The sequence below is a fragment of the Oncorhynchus kisutch genome, linkage group LG20, assembly GCF_002021735.2.
Source record: "Oncorhynchus kisutch isolate 150728-3 linkage group LG20, Okis_V2, whole genome shotgun sequence".
Classification (NCBI taxonomy): Eukaryota; Metazoa; Chordata; class Actinopteri; order Salmoniformes; family Salmonidae; genus Oncorhynchus; species Oncorhynchus kisutch.
This window is the reverse complement of record NC_034193.2, coordinates 379,987-400,000: the sequence shown is the minus strand read 5'-3', so window position 1 is coordinate 400,000 and position 20,014 is coordinate 379,987. Positions and strand designations below refer to the sequence as shown.

At 44.9% G+C, this 20,014-nt stretch overlaps 1 protein-coding gene across 2 annotated transcripts; it reads left to right on the top strand.

Moving 5' to 3' along the window:
• The first annotated feature begins 2,866 nt into the window (after positions 1-2,866).
• On the top strand, positions 2,867-19,885 carry ntpcr (nucleoside-triphosphatase, cancer-related). 2 transcript variants are annotated; one of them, XM_020476922.2, is made up of 5 exons: positions 2,867-2,998; positions 4,465-4,627; positions 5,770-5,872; positions 11,100-11,309; positions 15,317-19,885. In XM_020476922.2, exons 1-5 carry the CDS (start codon positions 2,965-2,967, stop codon positions 15,395-15,397), a joined length of 591 nt encoding a protein of 196 aa, XP_020332511.2. In that variant the 5' UTR covers positions 2,867-2,964; the 3' UTR covers positions 15,398-19,885. The 2 variants fall into 2 exon arrangements, with proteins under 2 accessions (XP_020332511.2, XP_031654706.1); XM_031798846.1 differs by lacking the exon at positions 2,867-2,998 and adding an exon at positions 3,012-3,291.
• Positions 19,886-20,014: the final 129 nt, after the last annotated feature.

The following is a 20,014-nucleotide window of genomic DNA, read 5'->3' as shown; positions in this document are numbered from 1 at the left end:
TGCTGCTGCTGCTGCTGCTACTACGCTCCGGTACCGGTACCCCCTGTATATAGCCTCCACATTGACTGTACCGGTACCCCCTGTATATAGCCTCCACATTGACTCTGTACTAGTACCCCCTGTATATAGCCTCCACATTGACTGTACCGGTACCCCCTGTATATAGCCTCCACATTGACTCTGTACCAGTACCCCCTGTATATAGCCTCCACATTGACTCTGTACTGGTACCCCCTGTATATAGCCTCCACATTGACTCTGTACCGGTACCCCCTGTATATAGCCTCCACATTGACTCTGTACCGGTACCCCCTGTATATAGCCTCCACATTGACTCTGTACCGGTGCCCCCTGTATATAGCCTCCACATTGACTCTGTACTGGTACCCCCTGTATTTAGCCTCCACATTGACTCTGTACTGGTACCCCCTGTATTTAGCCTCCACATTGACTCTGTACTGGTACCCCCTGTATATAGCCTCCACATTCACTCTGTACCGGTACCCCCTGTATATAGCCTCCACATTGACTGTACCGGTACCCCCTGTATATAGCCTCCACATTGACTCTGTACCATAATACCCTGTATATAGTCTCCACATTGACTCTGTACCGGTACCCCCTGTATATAGCCTCCACATTGACTCTGTACTGGTACCCCCTGTATATAGCCTCCACATTGACTCTGTACCATAACACCCTGTATATAGCCTCCACATGGACTCTGTACAATAACACCCTGTATATAGCCCCCACGTGGACTCTGTACCGGTACCCCCTGTATATAGTCTCCACATTGACTCTGTACCGGTACCCGCTGTATATAGCCTCCACATTGACTCTGTACCGGTACCCCCTGTATATAGCCTCCACATGGACTCTGTACCGGTACCCCCTGTATATAGTCTCCACATTGACTCTGTACCGGTACCCCCTGTATATAGCCTCCACATTGACTCTGTACCATAACACCCTGTATATAGCCTCCACATTGACTCTGTACTGGTATATAGCCTCTACATTGACTCTGTACCATAACACCCTGTATATAGCCTCCACATGGACTCTGTACCATAACACCCTGTATATAGCCTCCACATTGACTCTGTACCGGTACCCCCTGTATATAGCCTCCACATTGACTCTGTACTGGTACCCCCTGTATATAGCCTCCACATGGACTCTGTACCGATACCCCCTGTATATAGCCTCCACATTGACTCTGTACCATAACACCCTGTATATAGCCTCCACATTGACTCTGTACCGGTACCCCCTGTATATAGCCTCCACATGGACTCTGTACCGGTACCCCCTGTATATAGCCTCCACATTGACTCTGTACTGGTACCCCCTGTATATAGCCTCCACATGGACTCTGTACCAGTACCCCCTGTATATAGCCTCCACATGGACTCTGTACCGGTACCCCCTGTATATAACCTCCACATTGACTCTGTACCGGTACACCCTGTATATAGCCTCCACATGGACTCTGTACCGGTACCCCCTGTATATAGCCTCCACATTGACTCTGTACCGGTACCCCCTGTATATAGCCTCCACATGGACTCTGTACCGGTACCCCCTGTATATAGCCTCCACATTGACTCTGTACCGGTACCCCCTGTATATAGCCTCCACATGGACTCTGTACCGGTACCCCCTGTATATAGCCTCCACATGGACTCTGTACCGGTACCCCCTGTATATAGCCTCCACATTGACTCTGTACCGGTACCCCCTGTATTTAGCCTCCACATTGACTCTGTACCGGTACCCCCTGTATATAGCCTCCACAATGACTCTGTACCGGTACCCCCTGTATATAGCCTCCACATGGACTCTGTACCGGTACCCCCTGTATATAGCCTTGTTACTGTTATTTTATTGTTGCTCCTTAATTATTTGTTATTTTTCTTATTTTTCTTTCATTTATTTATGTTTTACTTCAGTAAATACTTCGATACTTGTTTTCTTAAAACTGCATTGTTGATAAGTAAGCATTTCACTGTAAGGTCAACACCTGTGTTATCGGCACATGTGACAAATTCATTGTGATTTGTTTTGAAGTGTTTCTAAAATCCACAATGGATCAAATGTAGGTTGTGTGGGTATTATGACACGTTCCACTGTGTGGCTCAATTCCCGGGTGCTTTTTCAGAGACGTTAGATACTCCAGTGAGTGTAATTGGTTCCAATAACCTTTTTATGTGAGTAAAGTACATGTCGGATAAGATAATGCGAAGACAGGCCTGATGGAAACAGCAAATCTAACGGTAAACTTTCCAGATGTTGATAAAACTAAATACGCTAGACATGATGGGAACATTTTGAGTGTATAAAATTAATTATGCAAGAAATAGCAGTGGAAATATCTTTATCCGCACATATTGATATACAGTGCCTTCAGAAAGTATTCACACTGCTTTACCTGGATTCAAATTTACACAGACCCCTTCCAATTAGTATTGATTGATTATTCTCTCTTCCCCTTCTACTATTACCTGCCCGATGAATGTCAATAAGGGCATTCGATTAAACTGCCCCGGGTTGAACTGTGTTGAACCGTGTTATGGCCCATCACATGGGTGACCGGGCGAAATCAGTGAGGGAGGCGCGCCGGGTTCAAATCGAACGGTAATCTGTCAACAAACTTACATCTCTTTTCCATAAAATATATGTTCGAATTTTCAAAGTAGTTTTCATTGGGAAGGCAGATAAAGCGTTTTTATCAAAAGCAATTACTTGTGCATGTGAAAACACAGAATACTAATCATACTTGACCGTCGAACAGAACGTAGTACCTGGCTCACACCCGGTTCCAAATCGAAAGAAATCATGCTAACCGGGTTCATTAATATAATCCCCTGCTAATTCAATCTGCACATGTGCGGCTCCCATGTTTACGGATGTGAGGGGAAGCGGAGTAGTGAACAGTGAATACAGAACATTTCATCAGAAATGATCAAACACGTTTTCCTAACCGGACCTCCGGGTAAGTATAAAACACAACGCAGACAGCATGGCACGGGAAGTTGTTCAGAAACGCTGTGAAGTTGTGACTGCTGCTAACTAACGTTAGCTATAGACATGATGCCACCCAATACAATGTAACAGCAGTAGTTCAGCTAATACCTAAAACAATGTATAAACTGACGCTTGAGCTTCTTGATTTCCAATGGAACGCTGCGTTTGACCCGCAACATTATGCTGAGAGGCAGGTGCGGTGCATAGGTTGGACCTTTCAAACTGTATGCACAGACGGCTTGACAGAAATGGGAGCAGAAGGTGAATGTTCTACTTTTGTTGCACACATCCAGATGATGCTGCGTACCATTTTGCACAAATAATTACTGTCAGGCCTTGATCACACCTACAGGTTATTTTGGGCAAAATGGTATGCGGGAACATCTCAAATTGTGTGTGTGCGCGCGCAACCTGGAGACGTGTGTTGGTCTGCAGTCAGTAGTGATGTTCCAGGGTGTAGTGTGCTCCACACATACCAGTCGGTGCAAAAGCGCTGGTCCTGGGCGTTATTTTAAGTACCACGCAAGCTCGAGTATACGTTAATTAGTACACACTAGCTCTAGTAATTTTGTTGTTGTTGTTTACATTTTAACTACCAGCTGAACACTGGGCTGTCAAGCTCACGCCTATTTCTCTTTGGATTGGTGGATACATCTCATTATTTGAATATTCGTTGATATTACAATTGTACTCAATGACAAGTGAGATGCTAGCCTAATGAATATTCATAGACGTCTCGGATTTCAACAGAGACAACTGCATCAACTTATATCCGTGTCCTACACTCGAAAGAACCTCAGCATTACGCAACTTCTATTAGATCAAATGAGCCTCAAGTATTGAAATAGTTAGTAATTTTCAATTTGACAAAATTTGACACTCATTGCCCCCCATACAAACCCCCTCACTTGCTTAATAATTAATGATCTGCTTTAAATCTTTAAATTGACATATTTTGGTGGAAGTAAACCATCTCGCTTCACCTCTTCCTCTCTGGTGTGTCCCAGTTTCCACTGGTTAGGGTTAGGGTTAGATTCCAAAGCCACAAAGTTAAAATTAGCTACAAAAGTTTGCATTCTCATCTTAATTTAATAATAGGGTTAGGCATAAGGTTAGCAGTGTGGTTAGGTTTAGAATCACATTTTAAGAATATAATTTTTCAGAAATGGGAGGGTTTTAGCCATAATTATGACTTTGTGGCTGTGTTAACTAGAGACAACGTGTATCCCAGGCAGATCCTGAGTATTCTGATTTCCTCTGTAAAGTGAATGGTGTGACCTTTGCCAAATACTAACATAAAACAACTCTATTCATGAGTCAGTACTTTACATTATGATCAAAAATTGCATTTCTGTTGATAGTCATGGTTTGAAGGCCCCAACAAGACAAAACTACTTCATTTTGGATTTGACACGACCCTCTTCTATTGTGAAGGTGTGGGTAAGACCACCCTGGTCCAGAAGGCCTGTGACGTAATAGTGTCTTCAGGTGTGTCTGTGGAGGGCTTCTACACCCAGGAGGTCAGGGAGGGGAGGCGCAGGGTCGGTTTCGACGTTGTTACTGTGACCGGACAGAGAGGAAACTTGTCCAGAGTCAGGTAGGTTTCGGTCACGTTACATAATCAACCAAAATTGTCTACCTATTTTTGTAAGGACCCGGTTCCCCAGACACAGATTAAGCCAAGTTCAGGACTTAAAAAACATTTTCAATGAACATTCTCTATTGTTACTTTTCAAATCAAATCAAGCTTTATTGGCCACGTTCGCCGAATACAACAAGTGTTAGACTTTACTGTGAAATGCTGACTGACAAGCCCTTAACCAACCATGTAGTTCAAGAAGAAGAAAATATTTACCAAGTAGGCTAAGATAAAAAGTAACAATAAGAATAACGAGGTTATATACAGGGGGTACCAGTACAGAGTCAATGTGGAGGCTATATACAGGGTGTTACGGTACAGAGTCAATGTGGAGGCTATATACAGGGTGTTACGGTACAGAGTCAATGTGGAGGCTATATACAGGGGGTACCAGTACAGAGTCAATGTGGAGGCTATATACAGGGTGTTACGGTACAGAGTCAATGTGGAGGTTATATACAGGGGGTACCAGTACAGAGTCAATGTGGAGGCTATATACAGGGTGTTACGGTACAGAGTCAATGTGGAGGCTATATACAGGGTGTTACGGTACAGAGTCAATGTGGAGGTTATATACAGGGGGTACCAGTACAGAGTCAATGTGGAGGCTATATACAGGGTGTTACGGTACCGAGTCAGTGTGCGGGGGTACAGGCTAGTTGAGGTAATCTCTACATGTAGGTGGGGGCTATATACAGGGTGTTACGGTACCGAGTCAGTGTGCGGGGGTACAGGCTAGTTGAGGTAATCTCTACATGTAGGTGGGGGCTATATACAGGGTGTTACGGTACCGAGTCAGTGTGCGGGGGTACAGGCTAGTTGAGGTAATCTCTACATGTAGGTGGGGGCTATATACAGGGTGTTACGGTACCGAGTCAGTGTGCGGGGGTACAGGCTAGTTGAGGTAATCTCTACATGTAGGTGGGGGCGAAGTGACTATGCAGGTAACAGACAAACAGTAGCAGCAGTGTTCAAGAGGGGGGAGGGTCAATGTACATTTTCTGGTGCCGATTTTCAGTCCAGGACTTGGCTTAATCTGTGTCTGGGAAACAGTCCCCTATGTGTTGATGTGTTTTCTCTGCTGTCTTTGTTCTGTTCAGAGAGAAGTCTGTAGCTTCACATGGAGGGAGGGAGTACACTGTAGGACAGTATGTAGTGGATGTACCTTCGTTTGAGAACCTGGCTCTACCTCTCTTCAGAAAGGTATGTTATTATTGCACTTTTTAACTAAGCAGTGATTTTCCTCCTATGTCAGGGTCGTGAGCAGTGATTTTCCTCCTATGTCAGGGTAGTGAGCAATGATTTTCCTCCTATGTCAGGGTCGTGAGCAGTGATTTTCCTCATTCAGCACCAGTCGAGAGTTTGGACACCTACTCATTCCAGGGTTTTTCTTTATTTTCAACATTGTAGAATAATGGTGAAGACATCAAAACTATGACATAACACATATGGAATCGTGTAGTAACCAACAGTGTTAAACAAATCAAATATATTTTACATTCTTCAAAGTAGCCACCATTTGCCTTGATGACAGCTTTGCACTCTTGACATTCTCTGGTAGTAGAGTAGAGTAGGCCCACAGCAGCCCTAGTAGTAGAGTAGAGTAGGCCCACAGCAGCCCTAGTAGTAGAGTAGAGTAGGCCCACAGCAGCTCTGGTAGTAGAGTAGAGTAGGCCCACAGCAGCTATGGTAGTAGAGTAGAGTAGGCCCACAGCAGCTCTGGGAGTAGAGTAGAGTAGAGTAGGCGCACAGCAGCTCTAGTAGTAGAGTAGGCCCACAGCAGCTCTGGGAGTAGGGTAGGCTCACAGCAGCTCTAGGAGTAGGGTAGGCCCACAGCAGCTCTGGTAGTATTGTAGAGTAGGCCCACAGCAGCTCTAGTAGTGGAGTAGAGTAGGCCCACAGCAGCCCTGGTAGTAGAGTAGAGTAGGCCCACAGCAGCCCTGGTAGTAGAGTAGAGTAGGCCCACAGCAGCCCTGGTAGTAGAGTAGAGTAGGCCCACAGCAGCCCTGGTAGTAGAGTAGAGTAGGCCCACAGCAGCTCTAGTAGTGGAGTAGAGTAGGCCCACAGCAGCCCTGGTAGTAGAGTAGAGTAGGCCCACAGCAGCTCTGGTAGTATTGTAGAGTAGGCCCACAGCAGCTCTAGTAGTGGAGTAGAGTAGGCCCACAGCAGCCCTGGTAGTAGAGTAGAGTAGGCCCACAGCAGCCCTAGTAGTGGAGTAGAGTAGGCCCACAGCAGCTCTAGTAGTGGAGTAGAGTAGGCCCACAGCAGCTCTAGTAGTGGAGTAGAGTAGGCCCACAGCAGCTCTAGTAGTGGAGTAGAGTAGGCCCACAGCAGCCCTGGTAGTAGAGTAGAGTAGGCCCACAGCAGCCCTAGTAGTGGAGTAGAGTAGGCCCACAGCAGCTCTAGTAGTGGAGTAGAGTAGGCCCACAGCAGCTCTAGTAGTGGAGTAGAGTAGGCCCACAGCAGCTCTAGTAGTGGAGTAGAGTAGGCCCACAGCAGCCCTGGTAGTAGAGTAGAGTAGGCCCACAGCAGCCCTGGTAGTAGAGTAGAGTAGGCCCACAGCAGCCCTAGTAGTGGAGTAGAGTAGGCCCACAGCAGCTCTAGTAGTGGAGTAGAGTAGGCCCACAGCAGCTCTAGTAGTGGAGTAGAGTAGGCCCACAGCAGCTCTAGTAGTGGAGTAGAGTAGGCCCACAGCAGCCCTGGTAGTAGAGTAGAGTAGGCCCACAGCAGCCCTGGTAGTAGAGTAGAGTAGGCCCACAGCAGCCCTGGTAGTAGAGTAGAGTAGGCCCACAGCAGCTCTAGGAGTGGAGTAGAGTAGGCCCACAGCAGCCCTGGTAGTAGAGTAGAGTAGGCCCACAGCAGCCCTGGTAGTAGAGTAGAGTAGGCCCACAGCAGCTCTAGTAGTGGAGTAGAGTAGGCCCACAGCAGCCCTGGTAGTAGAGTAGAGTAGGCCCACAGCAGCCCTGGTAGTAGAGTAGAGTAGGCCCACAGCAGCTCTAGTAGTGGAGTAGAGTAGGCCCACAGCAGCCCTGGTAGTAGAGTAGAGTAGGCCCACAGCAGCCCTAGTAGTGGAGTAGAGTAGGCCCACAGCAGCTCTAGTAGTGGAGTAGAGTAGGCCCACAGCAGCTCTAGTAGTGGAGTAGAGTAGGCCCACAGCAGCCCTAGTAGTGGAGTAGAGTAGGCCCACAGCAGCCCTGGTAGTAGAGTAGAGTAGGCCCACAGCAGCTCTAGTAGTGGAGTAGAGTAGGCCCACAGCAGCCCTGGTAGTAGAGTAGAGTAGGCCCACAGCAGCCCTAGTAGTGGAGTAGAGTAGGCCCACAGCAGCTCTAGTAGTGGAGTAGAGTAGGCCCACAGCAGCTCTAGTAGTGGAGTAGAGTAGGCCCACAGCAGCTCTAGTAGTGGAGTAGAGTAGGCCCACAGCAGCTCTAGTAGTGGAGTAGAGTAGGCCCACAGCAGCCCTGGTAGTAGAGTATCAAATCAAAATAACATTTATTTATATAGCCCTTCGTACATCAGCTGATATCTCAAAGTGCTGTACAGAAACCCAGCCTAAAACCCCAAACAGCAAGCAATGCAGGTGTAGAAGCACGGTGGCTAGGAAAAACTCCCTAGAAAGGCCAGAACCTAGGAAGAAACCTAGAGAGGAACCAGGCTATGTTGGGTGGTCAGTCCTCTTCTGGCTGTGCTGGGTGGAGATTATAACAGAACATGGCCAAGATGTTCAAATGTTCATAAATGACCAGCATGGACGAATAATAATAAGGCAGAACAGTTGAAACTGGAGCAGCAGCATGGCCAGGTGGACTGGGGACAGCAAGGAGGAGTTATGTCAGGTAGTCCTGAGGCATGGTCCTAGGGCTCAGGTCCTCCGAGAGAGAGAAAGAGAGAATTAGAGAGAGCACGCTTTAATTCACACAGGACACCGAATAGGACAGGAGAAGTACTCCAGATATAACAAACTGACCCTAGCCACCCGACACATAAACTACTGCAGCATAAATACTGGAGGCTGAGACAGGAGGGGTCAGGAGACACTGTGGCCCCATCTGAGGACACCCCCGGACAGGGCCAAACAGGAAGTATATAACCCCACCCACTTTGCGAAAGCATAGCCCCCACACCACTAGAGGGATATCTTCAACCACCAACTTACCATCCTGAGACAAGGCTGAGTATAGCCCACAAAGATCTCCGCCACGGCATAACCCAAGGGGGGGGGGGGGCGCCAACCCAGACAGGATGACCACATCAGTGAATCAACCCACTCAGGTGACGCACCCCCTCCAGGGACAGTATGAGAGAGCCCTACTGTGAGTAGGCCCACAGCAGCTCTAGTAGTAGAGTAGAGTAGGCCCACAGCAGCTCTGGTAGTAGAGTAGAGTAGGCCCACAGCAGCTCTGGTAGTAAAGTAGAGTAGGCCCACAGCTGCTCTGGGAGTAGAGTAGCGAAGGCCCACAGCAGCCCTGTTAGTAGAGTAGATTAGGCCCACAGCAGCTCTGGGAGTAGAGTAGAGTAGACCCACAGCAGCTCTGGGAGTAGAGTAGAGTAGGCCCACAGCAGCCCTGAGAGTAGAGTAGACCCACAGCAGCTCTGGGAGTAAAGTGGAGTAGGCCCACAGCAGCTCTGGGAGTAGAGTAGAGTAGAGTAGGTCCACAGCAGCTCTGGGAGTAGAGTAGAGTAGACCCACAGCAGCTCTGGTAGTAGAGTAGGCCCACAGCAGCTCTAGTATATCAACCATATACAGTGCCTTGCGAAAGTATTCGGCCCCCTTGAACTTTGCGACCTTTTGCCACATTTCAGGCTTCAAACATAAAGATATAAAACTGTATTTTTTTGTGAAGAATCAACAACAAGTGGGACACAATCATGAAGTGGAACGACATTTATTGGATATTTCAAACATTTTTAACAAATCAAAAACTGAAAAATTGGGCGTGCAAAATTATTCAGCCCCCTTAAGTTAATACTTTGTAGCGCCACCTTTTGCTGCGATTACAGCTGTAAGTCACTTGGGGTATGTCTCTATCAGTTTTGCACATCGAGAGACCGAAAATTTTTCCCATTCCTCCTTGCAAAACAGCTCGAGCTCAGTGAGGTTGGATGGAGAGCATTTGTGAACAGCAGTTTTCAGTTCTTTCCACAGATTCTCGATTCAGGTCTGGACTTTGACTTGGCCATTCTAACACCTGGATATGTTTATTTTCGAACCATTCCATTGTAGATTTTGCTTTATGTTTTGGATCATTGTCTTGTTGGAAGACAAATCTCTGTCCCAGTCTCAGGTCTTTTGCAGACTCCACCAGGTTTTCTTCCAGAATGGTCCTGTATTTGGCTCCATCCATCTTCCCATCAATTTTAACCATCTTCCCTGTCCCTGCTGAAGAAAAGCAGGCCCAAACCATGATGCTGCCACCACCATGTTTGACAGTGGGGATGGTGTGTTCAAGGTGATGAGCTGTGTTGCTTTTACGCCAAACATAACGTTTTGCATTGTTGCCAAAAAGTTCAATTTTGGTTTCATTTGACCAGAGCACCTTCTTCCACATGTTTGGTGTGTCTCCCAGGTGGCTTGTGGCAAACTTTAAACAACACTTTTTATGGATATCTTTAAGAAATGTCTTTCTTCTTGCCACTCTTCCATAAAGGCCAGATTTGTGCAATATACGACTGATTGTTGTCCTATGGACAGAGTCTCCCACCTCAGCTGTAGATCTCTGCAGTTCATCCAGAGTGATCATGGGCCTCTTGGCTGCATCTCTGATCAGTCTTCTCCTTGTATGAGCTGAAAGTTTAGAGGGACGGCCAGGTCTTGGTAGATTTGCAGTGGTCTGATACTCCTTCCATTTCAATATTGTCGCTTGCACAGTGCTCCTTGGGATGTTTAAAGCTTGGGAAATATTTTTGTATCCAAATCCGGCTTTAAACTTCTTCACAACAGTATCTCGGACCTGCCTGGTGTGTTCCTTGTTCTTCATGATGCTCTCTGCGCTTTTAACGGACCTCTGAGACTATCACAGTGCAGGTGCATTTATACGGAGACTTGATTACACACAGGTGGATTGTATTTATCATCATTAGTCATTTAGGTCAACGTTGGATCATTCAGAGATCCTCACTGAACATCTGGAGAGAGTTTGCTGCACTGAAAGTAAAGGGGCTGAATAATTTTGCACACCCAATTTTTCAGTTTTTGATTTGTTAAAAAAGTTTGAAATATCCAATAAATGTCGTTCCACTTCATGATTGTGTCCCACTTGTTGTTGATTCTTCACAAAAAAATACAGTTTTATATCTTTATGTTTGAAGCCTGAAATGTGGCAAAAGGTCGCAAAGTTCAAGGGGGCCGAATACTTTCGCAAGGCACTGTAGTTGTTGTTTTTTGTGGTGAGTGATGTTGTCTCTAGCCTCACTCTCTTTCTCTGTGTTTTAGCTTGACTCTTCATGCAGTAGCAACCATCAGGTGTTTATCATTGATGAGGTTGGTAAAATGGAGCTGTTCAGCCAGGCGTTCATCAGGTCAGTCAGACAGACCCTGGACTCTCCAGTCTTCTCTGTCCTGGGGACTATACCCCTCCCTTCAGGAAAACCACTGGGTTTCGTGGAGGAGATACGGACCAGGACGGACGTCACCGTCTTCACTGTGAGTACATTCACACGCATGCGTACACACACACACACACACACAGACACACACACAAATAATCCCACTCTCTGTATTTATCTAATCTTACCTGCCTCATTGTAGGGATGTCAAATGTTTCTGTTCTGAAATGCTGCGGAGTCTGCAATTGGTCTCAGACCCTATGGAGTCTGGTTAAATTGGTCTATGATCCTATGGAGTCTGCAATTGGTCTCAGACCCTATGGAGTCTGGTTAAATTGGTCTATGACACTATGGAGTCTGGTTAAATTGGTCTCAGACCCTATGGAGTCTGGTTAAATTGGTCTATGACCCTATGGAGTCTGGTTAAATTGGTCTCAGACCCTATGGAGTCTGGTTAAATTGGTCTAAGGACCCTATGGAGTCTGGTTAAATTGGTCTATGACCCTATGGAGTCTGGTTAAATTGGTCTCAGACCCTATGGAGTCTGGTTAAATTGGTCTCTGACCCTATGGAGTCTGGTTAAATTGGTCTCTGACCCTATGGAGTCTGGTTAAATTGGTCTCTGACCCTATGGAGTCTGGTTAAATTGGTCTATGGCCCTATGGAGTCTGGTTAAATTGGTCTATGACCCTATGGAGTCTGGTTAAATTGGTCTATGACCCTATGGAGTCTGGTTAAATTGGTCTATGACCCTATGGAGTCTGGTTAAATTGGTCTATGATCCTATGGAGTCTGCAATTGGTCTCAGACCCTATGGAGTCTGGTTAAATTGGTCTCTGACCCTATGGAGTCTGGTTAAATTGGTCTATGACCCTATGGAGTCTGGTTAAATTAGTCTATGACCCTATGGAGTCTGGTTAAATTGGTCTATGACCCTATGGAGTCTGGTTAAATTGGTCTCTGACCCTATGGAGTCTGGTTAAATTAGTCTATGACCCTATGGAGTCTGGTTAAATTGGTCTATGACCCTATGGAGTCTGGTTAAATTAGTCTATGACCCTATGGAGTCTGGTTAAATTGGTCTATGACCCTATGGAGTCTGGTTAAATTGGTCTATGACCCTATGGAGTCTGGTTAAATTGGTCTATGACCCTATGGAGTCTGGTTAAATTGGTCTATGACCCTATGGAGTCTGGTTAAATTGGTCTATGACCCTATGGAGTCTGGTTAAATTGGTCTATGACCCTATGGAGTCTGGTTAAATTGTTCTCGAAATAAATAATACAGTGCCTTTCAAAAGTATTCACCCCCTTGGCGTTTTTAGTATTTTGTTGCATTACAACCTGTAATTTAAATAGATATTTATTTGGATTTCATGTAATGGACAGACACAAAATAGTCCAGATTGGTGAAGCGAAATAAAACTAATAACTTCTTTTAAAAAATCTAAAAAGTAAAAAATGGAAAAGTGGCGCGTGCATGTTTTCACCCCGTTTGCTATGAAGCCCCTAAATAAGATCTGGTGGAACCAATTCCCTTCAGAAGTCACATAATTAGTCGAAGTCCACCTGTGTGCAATCTAATTGTCACATGATCTCAGTGTATATACACACACCTGTTCTGAAAGGCCGCGGAGTCTGCAACACATCTAAGCGAGGGGCACCACCAGGCAAGCGGCACTATGAAGACCAAGGAGCTCTCCAAACAGGTCAGGGACAAAGCTGTGGAGAAGTACAGATCAGGGTTGGGTTATAAAATAATATCCCAAACTCATGGACCAGGCAAGGAGGGCATTAATCAGAGAGGCAACAAAGAGACCAAAGATAACCCTGAAGGAGTTGCAAAGCTCCACAGCGGAGATTGGAGTATCTGTCCATAGGACCACTTTAAGCCATACACTCCACAGAGCTGGGCTTTACGGAAGAGTGGCCAGAGAAAAGCCATTGCTTAAAGAAAAAAATAAGCCAACACGTTTGGTGTTCGCCAAACGTTTCGTGTCTGCTGCAAACCCAACACCTCACAACACCCCTAGAACACCATCCCCACAGTGACGCGTGGTGACAGCATCATGCTGTGGGGATGTTTTTCATCGGCAGGGAAACTGGTCAGAATTGAAGGAATGATGAATGGAGCTAAATATAAGGAAATTCTTGAGGGAAACCTGTTTCAGTCTTCCAGAGATTTGAGACTGGGAAGAAGGTTCACCTTCCAGCAGGACAATGACTCGAGGCATACTGCTAAAGCCACACTCGTGTGGTTTAAGGGGAAACATTTAAATGTCTTAGAATGACCTAGTCAAAACCAAGACCTCAATCCAATTGAGAATCTGTGGTATGACTTAAAGATTGCTATACACCAGCAGAACCCATCCAACCTGAAGGAGCTGGAGCAGTTTTGTCTTTTTTTTTTTTTTTACCTTTTATTTAACTAGGCAAGATCAGTTAAGAACAAATTCTTATTTTCAATGACGGCCTAGGAACAGTGGGTTAACTGCCTGTTCAGGGGCAGAACGACAGATTTGTACCTTGTCAGCTCGGGGGTTTGAACTTGCAACCTTACGGTTACTAGTCCAACGCTCTAACCACTAGGCTACCCTGCCGCCTTGAAGAATGGGCAAAAATCCCAGTGGCTAGATGTGCCAAGCTTATAGAGACATACCCCAAGAGACTTGCAGCTGTAATTGCTGCAAAAGGTGGCTCTGCAAAGTATTGACTTTGGGGGGGTGAATATTTCATGCTTGTTTCACAATAAAACATATTTTGCATCTTCAAAGTGGTAGGCATGTTGTCTAAATCAAATGATGCAAACCCCCCAAAAATCTATTTTAATTCCAGGCACCAAAATCAGAAAACTGCCAATGAATATTTTTGCAAGCCAATGTATATATGTATGTACTCACTCACTCACTCACTCACTCACTCACTACCGGTCAAAAGAATGTATAGCATGACTGATACCATTATCCTTTACAGTATAGCATGGTGGATACCATTATCCTTTTACCATGTAGAATGTATAGCATGGTGGATACCATTATCCTTTACAGTATAGCATGGTGGATGCCATTATCCTTTTACCATGTAGAATGTATAGCATGACTGATACCATTATCCTTTACAGTATAGCATGGTGGATACCATTATCCTTTTACCGTGTAGAATGTATAGCATGACTGATACCATTATCCTTCACAGTATAGCATGGTGGATACCATTATCCTTTACAGTAAAGCATGGTGGATACCATTATGCTTTACAATATAGCATGGTGGGTACCATTATCCTTTACAGTATAGCGTGGTGGGTACCATTATCCTTTACAGCAAAGTGTGGTGGATACCATTATCCTTTACAGCAAAGCATGGTGGATACCATTATCCTTTACAGTATAGCATGGTGGATACCATTATCCTTTACAGTTTAGCATGGCGGATACCATTATCCTTTACAGTATAGCATGGTGGACACCATTATCCTTTACAGCAAAGCATGGTGGATACCATTATCCTTTACAGTATAGCATGGTGGATACCATTATCCTTTACAGTAAAGCATGGTGGATACCATTATCCTTTACAGTATAGCATGGTGATACCATTATCCTTTACAGTATAGCATGGTGGATACCATTATCCTTTACAGAATAGCATGGTGGATACCATTATCCTTTACAGTATAGCATGGTGGACACCATTATCCTTTACAGCAAAGCATGGTGGATACCATTATCCTTTACAGTTTAGCATGGCGGATACTATTATCCTTTACAGCAAAGCATGGTGGATACCATTATCCTTTACAGTATAGCATGGTGGATACTATTATCCTTTACAGTATAGCATGGTGGATACTATTATCATTTGGGGATTAAACGTGAAATCATGCGTGACTAAACCAGATCCATCCATCAGGATCAATATTAGTGACATTTAACTGTTAGATCTGGTTCCATCCATCAGGATCAATATTAGTGATATTAACAGTGTTATCTGGTTCCATCCATCAGGAACACTACGCTCTTGCTGCTATGGTATCTCTTAAGCATCTTTGGTTGTGTGTTTCTCTCCCTACCCCCCACCCCCCGGCCTTCCCTCCTCTCTCTCAGGTCTCCAAGGAGAACAGAGATGTTATATTACCAGAGGTTGTGTCAGCTCTAAAGGACTGTCTCAAACAAAGTGCTAAGTAGGTGGAAGTTATCCAAGGTCAGTGGAACATCATGGAGGGCATTCAGAAACACAGCAGCACTCTGAACTAGACCCTGATGAACAAGACCGTCCCTGATGGATGGATGTTGGCCAGCACTCTGTACTAGACCGACCCTTATGGACTAGACCGACCCTGATGGACTAGACCGACCCTGATGGACTAGACCGACCCTGATGGACTAGACCGACCCTGATGAACGAGACCGACCCTGAAGAATGAGACCGACCCTGAAGAACGAGACCGACCCTGAAGAACGAGACCGACCCTGAAGAACGAGACCGACCCTGAAGAACGAGACCGACCCTGAAGAACGAGACCGACCCTGAAGAACGAGACCGACCCTGAAGAACGAGACCGACCCTGAAGAACGAGACCGACCCTGAAGAACGAGACCGACCTGAAGAACGAGACCGACCCTGAAGAACGAGACCGACCCTGAAGAACGAGACCGACCCTGAAGAACGAGACCGACCCTGAAGAACGAGACCAACAATGACGGACTAGACCGACCTTGACGAACGAGACAGACCCTGACGAACGAGACCGACACTGAATAACTAGACTGACCCTGTTGAACTAGACCGACCCTGATTGGTGGAAGTTGGCCAGCACTCTGTACTAGACCGACTCTGATTGATGGATGTTGGCCAGCGCTCTGTACTAGAGCGACCCTGATTGATGGATGTTGGCCAGCACTCTGAACCAGACCGACCCTGATTGGTGGATGTTGGCCAGCACTCTGTACTAGACCCTCCCCTATTGGTGGATGTTGGCCTGCACTCTGTACTAGACTGACCCTGATGAACTAGACTGAACCTGATGGATGGATGTTGGCCAGCACTCTGTACTAGACTGACCCTGATGAACTAGCCCGACTCTGATTGAAGGATGTTGGCCAGCACACTGTACTAGACCGACCCTGATTGGTGGATGTTGGTCAGCACTCTGTACTAGACTGACCCTGATGAACTAGACCGACTCTGATTGATGGATTTTGGCCAGCACACTGTACTAGACTGACCCTGTTGAACTAGACCGACCCTGATTGGTGGAAGTTGGCCAGCACTCTGTACTAGAGCGACTCTGATTGATGGATGTTGGCCAGCACTCTGTACTAGACCGACCCTGATTGGTGGATGTTGGCCAGCACTCTGTACTAGACCGACCCTGATGGGTGGATTTTGGCCAATACTCTGTAATAGACCATGGCCACCTAACCATCCCCGGCTTACAATTGGCTCATTCATCCCCCTCCTCTCCCCTGTAACTATTCCCCAGGTCATTGATGTAAAGGAGAATGTTTTCTCAGTCAACTTACCTGGTAAAATAACATAAAAATCTATAAAAATGTAATAAAACGATGATTTAATTATTTCTGAAAACTGCCACATTCAGTTCTTCAACCAATGATAATGTTGGAAGATTAGTGATAAATATAATTATAATATGGAGAATAGTGTACAATAATAGACTAGATCCTGGTCAATTGCCTGCACCAACCGTGGAACCGTGTGATTACATCGCCATGTGTTAGGGCTTGGTCTGCTCTCCTCTCCATAGCTATTGGCATGTCTTTCTTAATATTGTCAACTTTACTAATGATCTTCAAAACAACCACACGGCCGTGATGGCGTTTACAAAGTAAGCAAATGAAGGTAAACCAAACAGTGAAATGACTGGAATGGTAATGTGGACTATACCAACTGAAGGGAACTAACAGTAAATGGGCAGTTGTGTTGTTATCAGACCTACTGATGGTCCATATTGTTATCAGGCCTACTGATGGTCCATATTGATTGTTATCAGACCTACTGATGGTCCATATTGATTGTTATCAGACCTACTGATGGTGCATATTGTTATCAGACCTACTGATGGTCCATATTGTTATCAGGCCTACAGATGGTCCCTATTGTTATCAGGCCTACTGATGGTCCATATTGTTATCAGGCCTACAGATGGTCCATATTGATTGTTATCAGACCTACTGATGGTCCATATTGTTATCAGGCCTACTGATGGTCCATATTGTTATCAGACCTACTGTTGGTCCATATTGATTGTTATCAGACCTACTGATGGTCCATATTGTTATCAGGCCTACTGATGGTCCATATTGTTATCAGACCTACTGATGGTCCATATTGATTGTTATCAGACCTACAGATGGTCTATATTGATTGTTATCAGACCTACTGATGGTCCATATTGATTGTTATCAGACCTACTGATGGTCCATATTGATTGTTATCAGACCTACTGATGGTCCATATTGTTATCAGACCTACTGATGGTCCATATTGTTATCAGGCCTACAGATGGTCCATATTGTTATCAGGCCTACAGATGGTCCATATTGTTATCAGGCCTACAGATGGTCCATATTGATTGTTATCAGGCCTACAGATGGTCCATATTGATTGTTATCAGACCTACTGATGGTCCATATTGATTGTTATCAGACCTACTGATGGTCCATATTGTTATCAGGCCTACAGATGGTCCATATTGTTATCAGGCCTACAGATGGTCCATATTGTTATTAGGCCTACAGATGGTCCATATTGTTATCAGACCTACTGATGGTCCATATTGTTATCAGGCCTACAGATGGTCCATATTGTTATCAGACCTACTGATGGTCCATATTGTTATCAGACCTACTGATGGTCCATATTGTTATCAGGCCTACAGATGGTCCATATACACCTCCATTAATACAGTGTATCAGTAGACACCTCCTCCACACCTCCATTAATACAGTTTAGCTGTAGACACACCTCCTCCACACCTCCATTAATACAGTGTATCAGTAGACACACCTCCATTAATACAGTGTATCAGTAGACACACCTCCTCCACACCTCCATTAATACAGTGTATCAGTAGACACCTCCTCCACACCTCCATTAATACAGTTTAGCTGTAGACACACCTCCTCCACACCTCCATTAATACAGTGTATCAGTAGACACACCTCCATTAATACAGTGTATCTGTAGACACACCTCCTCCACACCTCCATTAATACAGTGTATCAGTAGACACCTCCTCCACAACTCCATTAATACAGTTTAGCTGTAGACACACCTCCTCCACACCTCCATTAATACAGTGTATCAGTAGACACACCTCCATTAATACAGTGTATCTGTAGACACACCTCCATTTATACAGTGTATCTGTAGACACACCTCCAGCGTCAGCCCCGAAACCTGAAGGATCTGGAGAAGGTCTAAAAGTTCTATAAAATCATACAATGTGATTTTCTGGATTTTCTCTCACAGTTGAAGTGTACCTTTGATAAAAATTACAGACCTCTACATGCTTTGTAAGTAGGAAAACCTGCAAAATCGGCAGTGTATCAAATACTTGTTCTCCCCACTGTATGTATGTGTGTGTATGTATATATGTATGTATATATATATATATACAGTGCCTTGCGAAAGTATTCGGCCCCCTTGAACTTTGCGACCTTTTGCCACATTCCACATTTCAGGCTTCAAACATAAAGATATAAAACTGTATTTTTTTGTGAAGAATCACAATCTTGAAGTGGAACGACATTTATTGGATATTTCAAACTTTTTTAACAAATCAAAAACTGAAAAATTGGGCGTGCAAAATTATTCAGCCCCTTTACTTTCCGTGCAGCAAACTCTCTCCAGAAGTTCAGTGAGGATCTCTGAATGATCCAATGTTGACCTAAATGACTAATGATGATAAATACAATCCACCTGTGTGTAATTAAGTCTCCGTATAAATGTACCTGCACTGTGATAGTCTCAGTGTCCTGGTACTGGGTAAAGTTCATGATGCCGTTGACCTTACCAAGGGCCCCAGACCAGTGGAAGGTCAATAGCCCCATAACATTACAGATCCACCAGCATGTTCTACAGTAGCTGTGGGCTCCTTTTGCTCCACTGGTCCGGGGCTCTTGGTAAGGTCAACGGCATCATGAACTTTACCCAGTACCAGGACATTTTGGCCAAAACACTTTTTTGGTTACTACATGATTCAATGTGTGTTATATCATAGTTTTGATGTCTTCACTATTGTTCTACAATGTCGAAAAAGAAAGAAAAACCCTGGAATGAGTAGGTGTGTCCAAACCTTGGTAAGGTCATGAACTTTTATCCAGTACCAGGACATTTTAGCCCAAAAAATGGTTGCCTCTGCACACATCAAAATCCACAAATGAATGGTTATTTGGCCACAAAATCAACATTTTGCAATGGCCATCTCAGTCTCCGGACTGAAAACCCATTGGAAACTGGTGGTTTGAATAGAAGAGGGCAATGGTCTACAATCCCTCCTAATGCGTCCTCCAACGAATAAAGCATTTTAGAAAAAGGCTCATTGCCGTTATCCTCACAAGGTGTGGTATTGAAAGGCAATATGTACGTGTTGGCAATATGTACATTGTTAAGTCATGCCAATAAAGTAATTTGAATTGAATTGAAATGTACCTAAAACGGGTATGAATCATTTGGACCTTTGTGCGAAAAACACGACTTTAAGGTTTTTTAAACAAAATCTCTTTATCTGAGCAGTTGTATTAGTATAAAAAAATATAATTTCCCTTTTTTTTAGCATA